The sequence below is a fragment of the Neoarius graeffei genome, chromosome 4 (genome assembly GCF_027579695.1).
Source record: "Neoarius graeffei isolate fNeoGra1 chromosome 4, fNeoGra1.pri, whole genome shotgun sequence".
NCBI classification, from domain to species: Eukaryota; Metazoa; Chordata; class Actinopteri; order Siluriformes; family Ariidae; genus Neoarius; species Neoarius graeffei.
Window position 1 is genome coordinate 14018318 of NC_083572.1, and position 16035 is coordinate 14034352.

General features: G+C 43.1%; 1 protein-coding gene across 2 annotated transcripts in view; it reads right to left on the minus strand.

The window, feature by feature from the left end:
* Nucleotides 1-5511, minus strand: part of bmerb1 (bMERB domain containing 1) — a 65459-nt gene extending 59948 nt beyond the window's left edge. For both annotated transcript variants that reach the window (XM_060918903.1, XM_060918902.1), the window contains exon 1: nt 5231-5511. In XM_060918903.1, coding sequence (XP_060774886.1) covers nt 5231-5309 — 79 coding nt within the window. In that variant the 5' untranslated portion in view covers nt 5310-5511. The remainder of the gene's footprint in view (nt 1-5230) is intronic.
* Nucleotides 5512-16035: the final 10524 nt, after the last annotated feature.

The window sequence follows — 16035 nt, forward strand, 5'->3', positions numbered from 1 at the left end:
AATGGAATAAGCTTCATTCTCATGCAGGGACACGCCCACATTTTTAACCAAAAAATTTAAACAAACAATGTTATATTTGTAAACCAGAAGAAAAAACCTGTAGCATGATGACCTGTGGGTGGCACGGTGGTGTAGTGGTTAGCACTATAGCACTTCTCGCCTCACAGCAAGAAGGTTCTGGGTTTGAGCCCAGTGGCCGACGGGGGCCTTTCTGTGTGGAGTTTGCATGTTCTCCCTGTGTCTGTGTGGGTTTCCTCACCAATCAGGAAGGCAGTGGAATCGCTGTAAATGCAGCTTGCTCAGAAAATAAAAAGCTCAATCCAACCTACGTAAAACCCAGGTCCACACCTCAAGCTTAATAACTGCCAAAACAAAACAAAAAAGACCATCATCTGACATCAAAACAAAAAATTCCAACAATTTGTCATGACTGACTAGTGCAATACTGTCCATCTCACAGGTCTCACGTGTTTAAGTGTTTGTATATCATGGTGGTTTAATGTTAAGCTAGTCAGTGAAGCTCCACCTGACACGCTAGCAAAATCTTTTCAAAATCATATTGGGTAGCTAACGTTACTAGAAAAGAAAGATTTCTACATTTTGTTTATTTGGCAAGATTATGCTCAAACATTTCTGAAAGCACTTCAGATAAGTTAATGTTATTCATGTTAGCATAACTCCGTGTTTACATGCTAACTAACAGTGTCCAAGTTAACTAGCTATGTGTTAACGTTAGCCGTGGACAAGGCTATGGCAAGCTGGCAGGAAAATCCATCGAAAGTCCTTTGACTAACCAGACTGCATAGCTATTGCAACGTTATCGCTAGCTCTAAAAGCACAGACAACTTCATTGCAAGCTTTCTCTTGGAATAAAACATTTACAGACCTCAATATGCTTCTGCAGGTCAGACGGTGAGTTTTTGTAGGCCATGATGTGGTTCGTTTTCAGCAAACAAAGCAAACATTTAAAATGAAACGACTCTTTATTCCTTTCAGAAAACTGAAACATGGGTTCTAGATATAGCCATGAGTGTGTGCATTCTCCAGAAAAACCACCTCCTTCCATTCTGCCATCAACTGATCGTGTTAAATAATGCTGCTGAGAAAACACTGATCTTGATTTTATCCAGTCTATGAATGTGACCTGACCCTAGTGATTACTGTCTCAGTGTCTCCTGCAAAAAAAAAACAATCACGTTTTAGAAAAGAAAACAAAAAAACTATCCACTTTTAAAGCCACTTCATAGTAACAAAGACCTTGATAGAAATGTAGTGGAGGAAAAAGTATGATATTTGTCTTTCAAATGTACTAAAGTCATAAGTTGCCAAAAAAAATTTTTAAAAATACCCAAGTAAAGTACAGATACTCAAAAAGTGTACTTAAGTACAGTACTCAAGTAAAATGTACTTCATTACTGTCCACCTCTGCTGAAATGTCCAACACTGAATATATACAGTACTGTGCAAAAGTATTAGGCACATGTAAAGAAATACCGTAGACCAAATATGGCTCAAAAAATAATGAAATTAAATGTTTCAACATAAAAAAAATACTATAAACAGTAATCAGTAAGCCATAATAAATGAAACAAAGTCATTACTTGGCGTGAGACGATCCTTTGCTTTAAAAAATATATATATATATTTTTTAAAAATAGTACTCTCCGGTACAACGAGTGCAGTTTTGTAAGAAAATGAGCTGTAGGTTTTACTGAGCGTCTTACAGAACCAGCCACAGTTCTTCTGGACATTTTGACTGTCACACTTGCTTCTTAATTTTGCCCCAAAACCCAGTAGCCTTCATTATGTTTTCCTTTTTAATCTGAAAAGTGTTCTCTTATGGAATATGCTGCTCAGATACAAACTTTTTTTTTTTCCTTTTCTGTAGCATTTAATTTTGTGCTGGAAAATGAACGTTTGGACTCTAAAATGTTTTTTGTACCGACTCGATGATGTAGAAGTCATAAAATAGAAAGATATAACAAAGTTTGTAGGAAAAAAAATAGGGTGGTTTAGGACTTTTGCACAGTATTGTATATTTTGTAAAACTTTTTTGCTCATCGCATAATTCCATATACACCGATGAGAGGTGAAGAAGTGAATAACATTGATTATCTCGTTACAATGGCGCCAGTCAAGGGTTTGGATATATTAGGCAGCAAGAGAACAGTCAGTTCTTGAAGTTGATGTGTTGGAAGCAGGAAAAATAGGCAAGCGTAAGGATCTGAGCGACTTCGAGAAGGACCAAATTGTGATGGCGAGATGACCGGGTCTGAGCATGTCCTACTGAAAAGGTCATGTTTCTGTTTTAGCCAGCATTAACTTTTTCAGCAGTTTGTCCTACAGGAGCTCTTCTATGGGATCGGACCATATGGGTTAGCCTTCCACACCATATGGGTTAGCCTTCGACACCCATGACACTGTCGCAGGTTCACTGGATGTCCTTCTTTGGACCACTTTTGGTAGGTACTAATCACTGCGTACCGGGAACACGCCACAAGACGTACCATTTTGGAGACGCTCAGACCCGGTCGTCTAGCCCTCACAATCTGGCCCTTGTCAAAGTCGCTCAGATCTTTACGCTTGCGCATTTTTCCTGCTTCCAAATCATCAACTTCAAGAACTGACTGTTCTCTCACTGCCTAATAGAGCCCACCCCTTGACAGGTGTCATTGTAATGAGATGTTATTCACTTCACCTGTCAGTGTTTTTTAATGTTATGGCTGATCAGTGTATGTTCTGTACATTATTTCATAGTTTTGATGTTTTCAGTATTGTTCTATAATGTAGAAAATAGTCCAAATACAGAAAAAAAAAAAACTTTTGACCGGTACTGCACATTTCTTTTGAGAGTGATTCACTCAGCAGAAAGAGAAAGCAGCAAGTGCTTTCTCTTCAAAGTAAGTGAATTACATTGATTGTTATTACAATGGCCTGTCAAGGGGTGGGATCTATTGGGCAGCAAGAGAACAGTTAGTTTTTGAAGTTGATGTGTTGGAAGCAGGAAAAATGGGCAAGCGTAAGGATCTGAGCGACTTTAAGAAGGACCAATTTGTGATGGTGAGATGACCGGGTCTGAGCATGTCCGGCTAAAAAGGTCACGTTTCTGTTTTAGCCAGCATAACTTTTTCAGCAGTTTGTCCTACAGGAGCTCTTCTATGGGATTGGACCATATGGGTTACCCTTCGTGCCCCGTGCAAATCAACGAACCTTCGACACCCATGACCCTGTCGCCAGTTCACACCAGGAACACCCTACAAGATGTACCATTTTGGACATGCTCAAACCCGGTCATCACAATCTGGCGCTTGTCAAAGTTGCTCAGATCCTTACGCTTGCCCATTTTTCCTGCTTCCAACACATCAATTTCAAGAACTGACTGTTCTCTTGCTGCCTAACAGATCCCACCCCTTGACAGGTGTCATTGTAATGAGATGTAATTCACTTCACCGGTCAGTGTTTTTTTTTTATTTTATGGCTGATAAAGGGCTGATGGCTAATAAAAGGCTGATAGTCTTCGTGCCCCGTATGAATCAGTGAGCCTTCGACACCCATGACCCTGTCGCTGGTTCACACCAGGAACACCCTACAAGATGTACTTGGTAAACTAAGATGTATGGATGCTGTCAGTCCCCCACTCGCTTGCTCACTCGAGTTTGACAACGGTGTAGTGGCTGGCTGCTTTATGTCCCAGGGTTCCCTCATGCCTGTGTTACCTTCTGGCTCTCCCCTTTTAGTTATGCTGTCATAGTTGCCGGAGTCCCTGCTTGTACTCAGTGCAATATGCATACTGTTCCTACTTATTCAGCTGACATTGGGCATACAGTACCCAACAACCTGTGTTTTCTCTCTCTCCCCCCTCTGAGTTATATGTCAATCCTGAGATCGAGATGCTGACCTCTTCTGCTCCTCGGACCTGCCTGATCCATCTTGGTGCCCTGTGTCTGGTTGGAGTCTCATCGCATCGCTCCTGCAGACATGCGGACAGCCCCATGTGGACAGTTGAAAGTCACACCTGGAAGACGATCTGGACACTTACAGTAATGCTTTTATGGCTGAGGACTACAGTTGACGGGCAGCACGGTGGTGTAGTGGTAAGCGCTGTCGCCTCACAGCAAGAAGGTCCGGGTTCGAGCCCTGTGGCCGGCGAGGGCCTTTCTGTCTGGAGTTTGCATGTTCTCCCCGTCTCCGCGTGGGTTTCCTCCACAATCCAAAGACATGCAGGTTAGGTTAACTGGTGACTCTAAATTGACCGTAGGTGTGAATGGTTGTCTGTGTCTATGTGTCAGCCCTGTGATGACCTGGCGACTTGTCCAGGGTGTACCCCGCCTTTCGCCCGTAGTCAGCTGGGATAGGCTCCAGCTTGCCTGCGACCCTGTAGAACAAGATAAAGCGGCTAGAGATAATGAGATGAGATGAGACTACAGTTGACTTTGCTAACTTTAGGACTGCAGGTGTCATGAACGGTTTTGCACTCAAAAAGAGTTCGACGAAACTGACTTCATGTTAAAACTGTTGTTGCCCAAATGAGGATGGGTTCCCTTTTGAGTCTGGTTCCTCTCTTCCTCGTGTCGTCTGAGGGAGTTTTTCCTTGCCACCGTCGCGCTCATTGGGGATAGATTCGGGATAAAATTAGCTCATGTTTTAAGTCGTTCAAATTCTGTAAAGCTGAATGTTTATTGTTAAAAGCGCTATACAAATAAACTTGACATGTACCATTTTGGAGATCACAATCTGGCGGATCAGATCCTTACGCTTGCCCATTTTTCCTGCTTCCAACACATCAACTTCAATATGTATCAGACATTTCATTTTCTTATGAGATGAAGTTCAAGTTGTCAGAAAAATCTAAACCAAGGAATATGGAGATGGTCCTGTTGGTTATGATTATGAAAATGGTTATTTTAGGCTATTAGAAATTTGTTGTTATATATTTTACGTTAAGACAGTTGTTCTTGAAAATTATTTATATGCATGCTTGCTGAAGAAAAAGAAAAAGAAAAGAAAACGGTGGTGTTATTGTTGAGGCTGTAAACTGAGTGTTTTGATGAAACGCCGTCCTGAGTGAGGCAAACGGACAAAAGAGGCTGTTGTTAAGACTGAGACTATTATATTCATTTCTAGAAATTATTCTAGACACCGGGTCTGCTTTTCTTCTCTTTTTTTTAGCAAAATAAACCCTAATAATTAATGACTGTATTCTCAGGTGAGGTTTATTTACAGTTCATACCTTCCTCTTTGCTCCATTTGGTCTCGCGCACAGCGCCGTAGCTCCTCTCGTTGTCCACGATGGACTTCTTTAATTCCATAACAACCGCTGGTTTGTGGTGTTTGTTTGTGTTTAACTCTCGAAACAAACGTCGCGGTTTACGGTGTGTGTGTGTGGTGTAATTTTTATTTTGTTCAGTCTTCTGCTGTTCCGTTCAAACCGAGTGGGTTTCTCTGAGGCGAGGCGCGGTGCCGCGCATCCTCCTTCCCGTGAACGCTTCTGACTGGGAACAGCGCGCGAGGGATGCAATGCGCATGCGCAGTATGAAGAGCGCCGGAGGGATACAGAGTGCATGCGCAGTAAGCAGGGTGCACAGCGCATGCGCAGTATTTCCAGCAAAAGGAGCCACGTAAAAGGAAAGCAGCTCAGTCAGTCGGTCGGTCGGGTTCAATGCCCGAACTGATAATTACATCATCAGTTTTTCTTTGACTAATCAGACACAAGGTACGCCACCACTCTTGCTGGAGCGGTTGGGTGCCTTAAGTCACTCAAGTCGATCCTCATAGTCTAGGGAATCGAACCAGCAACCTCATCTCATCTCTATGTACACCCTGGACAAGTCGCCAGGTCATCACAGGGCTGACAACCATTCACACTCACATTCACACCTACGGGCAATTTAGAGTCACCAGTTAACCTAACCTGCATGTCTTTGGACTGTGGGGGAAACCGGAGCACCCGGAGGAAACCCACGCAGACACGGGGAGAACATCAGGCACGGGGCTCGAACCCGGACCTTCTTGCTGTGAGGCGACGGCGCTAACTGCCGCCGATATTTCTCGTTATCTGTAGCCGCTTTATCCTGTTCTACAGGGTCGCAGGCAAGCTGGAGCCTATCCCAGCTGACTACGGGCGAAAGGCGGGGTACACCCTGGACAAGTCGCCAGGTCATCACAGGGCTGACAACCATTCATACTCACATTCACACCTATGGGCAATTTAGAGTCACCAGTTAACCTAACCTGCATGTCTTTGGATTGTGGGGGAAACCGGAGCACCCGGAGGAAACCCACGCAGACACGGGGAGAACATGCAAACTCTACACAGAAAGGCCCTCATTGGCCACGGGGCTCGAACCCGGACCTTCTTGCTGTGAGGCGACGGCGCTAACTGCCGCCGATATTCCTCGTTATCTCTAGCCGCTTTATCCTGTTCTACAGGGTCGCAGGCAAGCTGGAGCCTATCCCAGCTGACTACGGGCGAAAGGCGGGGTACACCCTGGACAAGTCGCCAGGTCATCACAGGGCTGACAACCATTCACACTCACATTCACACCTACGGGCAATTTAGAGTCACCAGTTAACCTAACCTGCATGTCTTTGGATTATGGGGGAAACCGGAGCACCCGGAGGAAACCCACGCAGACACGGGGAGAACATGCAAACTCTACACAGAAAGGCCCTCATCAGGCACGGGGCTCGAACCCGGACCTTCTTGCTGTGAGGCGACGGCACTAACTGCCGCCGATATTTCTCGTTATCTCTAGCCGCTTTATCTTTCTACAGGGTCGCAGGCAAGCTGGAGCCTATCCCAGCTGACTACGGGCGAAAGGCGGGGTACACCCTGGACAAGTCGCCAGGTCATCACAGGGCTGACAACCATTCACACTCACATTCACACCTACGGGCAATTTAGAGTCACCAGTTAACCTAACCTGCATGTCTTTGGACTGTGGGGGAAACCGGAGGAAACCCACGCAGACACGGGGAGAACATGCAAACTCCACACAGAAGTTTCCCCTCGTGAACTTCGCACCAGTACAGCGTATGGTGTGACCAGAATAACAGAGCTAATGTATGCTGACGACATTGTAGTGTTCTCCGAAAACGTAGATGAACTGAAGAAGATCTTGGAAATCTATGACAACACGTTCTCTAGATTTGGGCTACAGATGTCCTACAAAAAGACCGAGACAATGGTGTTCAATGTGGAGGAGAATTTTAAAGATCAGAAGAGCCTACTGACTGTCAATGGTGTAGAAATCAAGAATGTGAGGCAGTTCCGCTATCTCGGCCACCTCCTTACTAACACTGGAAAATCATCATCATTCATACATCACAGGATCGCCTCAGCATATGAAAAATGGAACAAGCTGAAACATGTACTTACTGATCGCGAGATTAATCTGAATACCCGCATGAAACTCTTGACAGCATGTGTACGTTCCCAGCTATTATATAGTGTTCAGACATGGGAGCTTCCCACTATCGAACTCCAGAAGATCAACGCTGTCTGGAATGGGTTCCTGAGAAGAATGATAGCTGGAGGCTTTGCAAGGAAAAATGCCCCTACCAGAAACCAACACAAAAAGGGTGTCGACCCATCATCCCAAGTGGATGGGGAACTGAACTGGGCATTTAAAATCTCAAACATGAAACTTTATGAAATCACCCAATCTCAACCGATCGAGGAGTTTTGCCACGTACAGTACTTAAGATACCTATCGCATGTATGTCGCATGCCAAATGATGCACTGCAAAATATTGTTTGATTTGACAAAAGAAGGAGTTGGAAGAAAACAGAAGAGTTGCTCGGGGTCGACCGTAAACAGGCCTTCAAAACCATGATGGACAAAAAGGACTTTATGCGGCTGCTGGAAAGCAGATTTCCAACCTCCAGACAGTCACGCCCCTAGGCTGATCTCGTGCCGGGGGGAAACAATGATGATGAAAGGCCCTCGCTTGCCACGGGGCTAGAACCCAGACCTTCTTGCTGTGAGATGACAGCGCTAACTGCCGCCTATATTTCTCATTATCTCTAGCCGCTTTATCCTGTTCTACAGGGTCGCAGGCAAGCTGGAGCCTATCCCAGCTGACGACAGGCAAAAGGCGGGGTACACCCTGGACAAGTTGCCAGGTCATCATAGGGCTGACACATAGACACAGACAACCATTCACACTCACATTCACACCTACGGTCAATTTAGAGTCACCAGTTAACCTAACCTGCATGTCTTTGGACTGTGGGGGAAACTGGAGCACCCGGAGGAAACCCATGCAGACATGGGGAGAACATGCAAACTCCACACAGAAAGGCCCTCGCCGGCCATGGGGCTCGAACCCGGACCTTCTTGCTGTGAGGCAACAGCGCTAACTGCCACCTGTATATGTAAATATTTAATTTATCTATAAGGTTTTTTTCTTTATTTTTCCTGTAATGATGCTGCTGGAATCTTAATTTCCCTGAGGGAACCCTCCCAAAGGGATCAATAAATTTTAATCTAATCTAATATATATACAAACAAATGTTTGTTTGAAATGCGGCGGCATGGTGGTGTAGTGGTTAGCACTGTTGCCTTACAGCAAGAATGTCCTGGGTTCGAGCCCAGCGGCCGATGAGGGCCTTTCTGTGTGGAGTTTGCATGTTGTGGGTGTGCTCCAGTTTCTCCCAATGACATGCAGGTGGCTCTAAACTGACCATAGGTGTGAATGGTTGCTTGTCTCTGTGTCAGCCTGGTGACTTGTCCAGGGTGTACCCCACCTCTTACCCATAGTCAGCTGGGATAGGCTCCAGCTTGCCTGCGACCCTATAGGACAGGCTAAGTGGCTACAGATAAGGCATGGATGTTTGAAATGCTACTGTTCAATATTAAGACATTTCATTTTAGATTTTGAGTCTAATGTGAAAAGATTAAAATGTATTGTTGTTGTTGTTACTCAAGCATAATAGTCAGGCAGTATTTGTTTATATTTGGAGGCTACTTTGCAAAATTTGCCAAGTCTTGTTTTTGGTAATAATATACAACCCCGATTCCAAAAAAGTTGGGACAAAGTACAAATTGTAAATAAAAACGTAATGCAATAATTTAGAAATCTCAAAAACTGATATTGTATTCACAATAGAACATAGACAACATATCAAATGTCGAAAGTGAGACATTTTGAAATTTCATGCCAAATATTGGCTCATTTGAAATTTCATGACAGCAACACATCTCAAAAAAGTTGGGACAGGGGCAATAAGAGGCTGGAAAAGTTAAAGGTACAAAAAAGGAACAGTTGGAGGACCAAATTGCAACTCATTAGGTTAATTGGCAATAGGTCATTAACATGACTGGGTATAAAAAGAGCATCTTGGAGTGGCAGCGGCTCTCAGAAATAAAGATGGGAAGAGGATCACCAATCCCCCTAATTCTGCACCGACAAATAGTGGAGCAATATCAGAAAGGAGTTCGACAGTGTAAAATTGCAAAGAGTTTGAACATATCATCATCTACAGTGCATAATATCATCAAAAGATTCAGAGAATCTGGAAGAATCTCTGTGCGTAAGGGTCAAGGCCGGAAAACCATACTGGGTGCCCGTGATCTTCGGGCCCTTAGACGGCACTGCATCACATACAGGCATGCTTCTGTATTGGAAATCACAAAATGGGCTCAGGAATATTTCCAGAGAACATTATCTGTGAACACAATTCACCGTGCCATCCGCCGTTGCCAGCTAAAACTCTATAGTTCAAAGAAGAAGCCATATCTAAACACGATCCAGAAGCGCAGACGTCTTCTCTGGGCCAAGGCTCATTTAAAATGGACTGTGGCAAAGTGGAAAACTGTTCTGTGGTCAGACGAATCAAAATTTGAAGTTCTTTATGGAAATCAGGGACACCGTGTCATTCGGACTAAAGAGGAGAAGGACGACCCAAGTTGTTATCAGCGCTCAGTTCAGAAGCCTGTATCTCTGATGGTATGGGGTTGCATTAGTGTGTGTGGCATGGGCAGCTTACACATCTGGAAAGACACCATCAGTGCTGAAAGGTATATCCAGGTTCTAGAGCAACATATGCTCCCATCCAGACGACGTCTCTTTCAGGGAAGACCTTGCATTTTCCAACATGACAATGCCAAACCACATACTGCATCAATTACAGCATCATGGCTGCGTAGAAGAAGGGTCTGGGTACGGAACTGGCCAGCCTGCGGTCCAGATCTTTCACCCATAGAAAACATTTGGCGCATCATAAAACGGAAGATACGACAAAAAAGACCTACTAGAAAAGAGCAACTAGAATCCTACATTAGACAAGAATGGGTTAACATTCCTATCCCTAAACTTGAGCAACTTGTCTCCTCAGTCCCCAGACGTTTACAGACTGTTGTAAAGAGAAAAGGGGATGTCTCACAGTGGTAAACATGGCCTTGTCCCAACTTTTTTGAGATGTGTTGTTGTCATGAAATTTAAAATCACCTAATTTTTCTCTTTAAATGATACATTTTCTCAGTTTAAACATTTGATATGTCATCTATGTTCTATTCTGAATAAAATATGGAATTTTGAAACTTCCACATCATTGCATTCTGTTTTTACTTACAATTTGTACTTTGTCCCAACTTTTTTGGAATCGGGGTTGTAAAAGTTCAGATATAAATTCATAAATCTGGACTTGTTGTAATGTTTGTAGGCTGCTGTTTCATAGTTAATTATGCGGGGGAACTTTGCGCATAAAAAGAGCCCTGAAACCACTGGGATAAAAGTATTACATCATTAATATGCAATTATTATATCCATAATAGGTGTTATTTGTGGCACACAACATTTTTACTCAGGTCAAAAGCATGGTTCATACATTAGATACCCATTTAACCCTAAAAGGACCTAAACTACTGAGTGGGATCAGTTCGAACCTCAGAGGTGGTGTGCTGCTGACATTCAACTGACATAACATTTTGCTTTTAGGAGTCTGTTACTCTATAGATTCTTTCTCTAAAAGTATGTTTGTTTCAAGATTGATGAAAAAAAGTGTTGAACAAGGTGACTGATTTTCTGTTGGGGTCCCATAACTCTGTTGCAAAAATATTTCAGCAAGTTAGTCGCTTCTTTGTGTGTCTCTCTGTATGTTTGCATGCTTGTCTCAGATGTCTGCCATAATTAAGAATATAACTCTTTCTTACAAATTGTAGATAAATAGCGAACCTGTTAGTTATAGAGTTACTGAAATGGTCTGATGCTTATCTGTCCATGCACTCTCCATACAGAACAACAGACAGTCCAGCACAGAGGAAACTGACACTGTCGAGTTGTGAAAGTGACATTATTTACTTCTGAAAATAGTCCAGTGGCTGTTCTGGTCATAATATGTGCTACCAGTAACTGCTTTCATCTTCGTGTTTTGTGTTTGAATCCTTAGGTAAATGTCTCACAGAAATTTCTGAAATGAGAGATTGTGAGCTGAGTTCTGGAATGTAGATAAGCTATAAATATTGTCAAGTTCTGTAGCAATAGTGTAAAATATTTCTGGCTTTTTTATGTTCTCTATGTGCTTAAATGTCTCATTTTAAACTTAACTTGATAATATCATGTAAATATATGATTTCTATTCACATAAAGTTAGTAATATATATATATATATATATATATATATATATATATATATATATATATATATATATATACAGATGTTATAATGAACTTAAGTGATACGGCTATATGGTGGGGGGTTTTTAAAGAAAGAAAGCACAACTTTATTCATCACACACTTGTGAAATTTCCTCTCTGCATTTAACCCATCTGAAGCAGTGAACACACACATGCACACACACGTGAGCAATGAGCACATACCCATACCCAGAGCAGTGGGCAGCCATGCTAACAGCACCTGGGGAGCAGTTGGGAGTTAAGTGCCTCGCTCAAGGGCACCTCAGTCCAAGGCCGTCCCATATTAATCTAACCGCATGTCTTTAGACTGTGGGGGAAACCGGAGCACCCGGAGGAAACCCACGCAGACAACATGCAAACTCCACACAGAAAGGCCCTCGCTGGCCGCTGGGTTTGAACCCAGAACCTTATTGCTGTGAGGCAAGACACTTACATGTCGTTTAATGTTTTTACATACAATATTTAGCATTTCCTTCTTTTTTTTTGGTGAAAATGGTGATTGCTGACATTACAACATCATCATCATCTCATTATCTCTAGCCGCTTTATCCTTCTACAGGGTCGCAGGCAAGCTGGAGCCTATCCCAGCTGACTACGGGCGAAAGGCGGGGTACACCCTGGACAAGTCGCCAGGTCATCACAGGGCTGACACATAGACACAGACAACCATTCACACTCACATTCACACCTACGGTCAATTTAGAGTCACCAGTTAACCTAACCTGCATGTCTTTGGACTGTGGGGGAAACCGGAGCACCCGGAGAAACCCACGCGGACACGGGGAGAACATGCAAACTCCACACAGAAAGGCCCTCGCCGGCCACGGGGCTCGAACCCGGACCTTCTTGCTGTGAGGCAACAGCGCTAACCACTACACCACCGTGCAGCCCCGACATTACAACAAGTAAAAATAATTTATTTGGTATGTAAATAAATGGTTAATACTGAGAAACCAGACTTGGCAAATTTTGCAAAGTAGGTTACATATGCTCCCTGACTACAATATCCATCCATCCATTATCTGTAGCCGCTTATCCTGTCCTACAGGCAAGCTGGAGCCTATCCCAGCTGACTATGGGTGAGAGGCGGGGTACACCCTGGACAAGTCGCCAGGTCATCACAGGGCTGACACATAGACACAGACAACCATTCTACGGTCAACTTAGAGCCACCAATTAGCCTAACCTGCATGTCTTTGGACTGTGAGGGAAACTGGAGCACCCGGAGGAAACCCACGCGGACACCATGCAAACTCCACACAGAAAGGCCCCCGTCGGCTGTTGGGCTCGAACCCAGAGCCTTCTTGCTGTGAGGTGACAGTGCTAACCACTGTAACACTGACTATAATATATCCTACTTATACTATACATCTGGCGTTTTAAATATTTGGCGCCCCCTGTTGCCGGCGAGGTGAATTACAATGCAAACACTAAAAAGGCTGTATTTATCTCGACTCAATCAAGATCTAGAAAGTTTTCAACATTACACGTTTAATCTTGTATTTACCAGTTTGAATGACAGTCATGTCTCTTTATTATGAGGTAGACTCAATGCAAATCCTTGGTATCAAATGCAAAAAAGTCACCAAATGCAACTAAACATCAGCACATGATCCAGAACGAAACATTTGTTTACAATAATTTGTTCTAAAACATAACACATATGTAATATTTATACAGTGACATTATACTTCATATAGTTTGCAGTTAATACATGCCTGGTAGGCCGATATTTTACAGACAATCAGTACTGACAAAATTCTACTCCCTGAGAGGTAAAACAATTCCTTGGGAAAATAATACAGATATGGACAAAAGAAAACATTTTCATGTATCTTAAAGCAAATAACAATTCCAGTTGAGTTTAGTCAGTGCACCTATCCTATACAAGGTAGGATGAAAACACACTACATGACATGGCTCACTGATGTGACTGTAAACTATTTGGAAGCTATTTTAGGTTTGTATTTTAATAATTATACATCCAAGATCACATAAAACAAAGTGATGGTGTAAGTATCAATGCCAAGAATATAAATGCACCCTGATTACCCATTAAATACCCTAATGAACAAACCAGTGACAAGAATGACAAGGCAAAACTCCCTGAAGTGAGACAAGGAAGAAACCTTGAGAGGAATCGGGGAACCCATTCTCCTCCGGGTGACACTTGAGAGCGGGATTATAAATCATTACAGTAAACATACACATAAAAGGAAAGTGTTTTATGTGTATGTTTTCCAGTGGTGTAGCCAGGAAATGGTTTCAGAGGGTGATGAGGAAATATGCTGAATAAAATCACTGTGTAATCCATACAATTCAATTGATAAGTGTGACATGCTCATGAAATTTGAGTGGATGCCAGACAGTAGTTGATATACCTTGGCTTGTCATTTAATTATTGAAGGCATGATCTATCGTTAACTGATCTTACCCAGTGCCTCGCAAAAGTATTCATCCCCCTTGGTGTTTGTCTGTTTTGTCGCATTACAAGCTGGAATTAAAATTGATTTTTGGAGGGTTAGCACCATTTGATTTACACAACATGCTGACAACTTTAAAGGTGCAAAATGTTTTTGTATTGTGACACAAACAATAATTAAGATGAAAAAACAGAAATCTGGAGTGTGCATAAGTATCCCCCCCCCCCCCAAAGTCAATACTTTGTAGAGCCACCTTTTGCTGCAATTACAGCTGCAAGTCTCTTGGGGTATGTCTCTATTAGCTTAGTACATCTAGCCACTGGGATTTTTGCCCATTCCTCAAGGCAAAACTGCTCCAACTCCTTCAAGTTAGATGGGTTGCGTTGGTGTACAGCAATCTTCAAGTTATGCCACAGATTCTCAATTGGATTGAGGTCTGGGCTTTGATTAGGCCATTCCAAGACATTTAAATGTTTTCCCTTTAAACCACTCCAGTGTAGCTTTAGCAGTATGTTTCGGGTCATTGTCCTGCTGGAACGTGAACCTTGGTCCCAGTCTCAAACCTCTGGCCGACTCAAACAGGTTTTCCTTCGGAATTGCCCTGTATTTAGTGTCATCCAGCCTTCCTTCAATCCTGATCAGCTTTCTTGTCCCTGCAGATGAAAAATATCCCCACAGCATGATGCTGCCACCACCATGCTTCACTGTAGGAATGGTGTTCTCAGGGTGATGGGAAGTGTTAGGTTTGCACCACACATGGCGTTTCCCATGATGGCCAAAAAGTTCAATTTTAGTCTCATCTGACCAGAGAATCTTCTTCCATATGTTTGAGGAGTCTGCCACATGCTGTTGGGCAAACTCCAAATGTGTTTTCTTATTTTTTTCTTTAAGCAATGTTTTTTTTTTCTGGCCACTCTTCCATAAAGCCCCACTCTGTGGAGTGTACAGCTTAAAGAAGTCCAATGGATAGATGCTCCCACCTCCGCTGTGGATCTTTGCAGCTCCTTCAGTGTTATCTTTGATGTCTTTATTGCATCTCTGATTAATGCCCTCCTTGCCCGGTCTGTGAGTTTTAGTGTACAACCTTCTCTTGTCAGGTCTGTAGTGGTGCCATATTCTTTCCATTTTGCTATAATGGATTTAATGGTGGGGTGGCACAGTGGTGTAGTTGTTAGCACTATCGCCTCACAGCAAGAAGGTTCTGGGTTCGAGCCCAGCAGCTGACGAGGGCCTTTCTGTGTGTAGTTTGCATGTTCTCCCCGTGTCTGCTTGGGTTTCCTCCGAGTGCTCCAGTTTCTCCCACAGTCCAAAGACATGCAGGTTAGGTTAACTGGTGACTCTAAATTGACCGTAGGTGTGAATGTGAGTGTAAATGGTTGTCTGTGTCTATGTGTCAGCCCTGCGATCACCTGGCGACTTGTCCAGGGTGTACCCCGCCTCTCGCCCATAGTTAGCTGGGATAGGCTTCAGCTTGCCTGCGACCCTGTACAGGATAAGTAGCTACAGATAATGGATGGATGGATGGATTTAATGGTACTCCCTGGGATATTCAAAGTTTGGGATATTTTTATAACCCAACCCTGAGCTATACTTTTCCACAACTTTGTCTCTGACCTGTTTGGAGTGCTCCTTGGTTTTCATGTTGCTTGCTTAATAGTGTTGCAGATTCAGGGTCCTTCCAGAACAGGTTGATTTATACAGACATCATATGACAGATCATGTGACACTTTGATTGCACAAAGGTGGATCTTAATCACCTAATTATGTGACTTATGAAGTGAATTGGTTGGACCAGCTCTTATTTCGGGGTTTCATACCTATGCACACTGCAGATTTCTGTTTTTTCATCTTAATTATTGCTTGTGTCACAATAAAAAAAACAAAACAATTTGCACCCTTAAAGTTGTAGGCATGTTGTGTAAATCAAATAGTGCTAACCCCTTAAAATCCATTTTAATTCCAGCTTGTAATG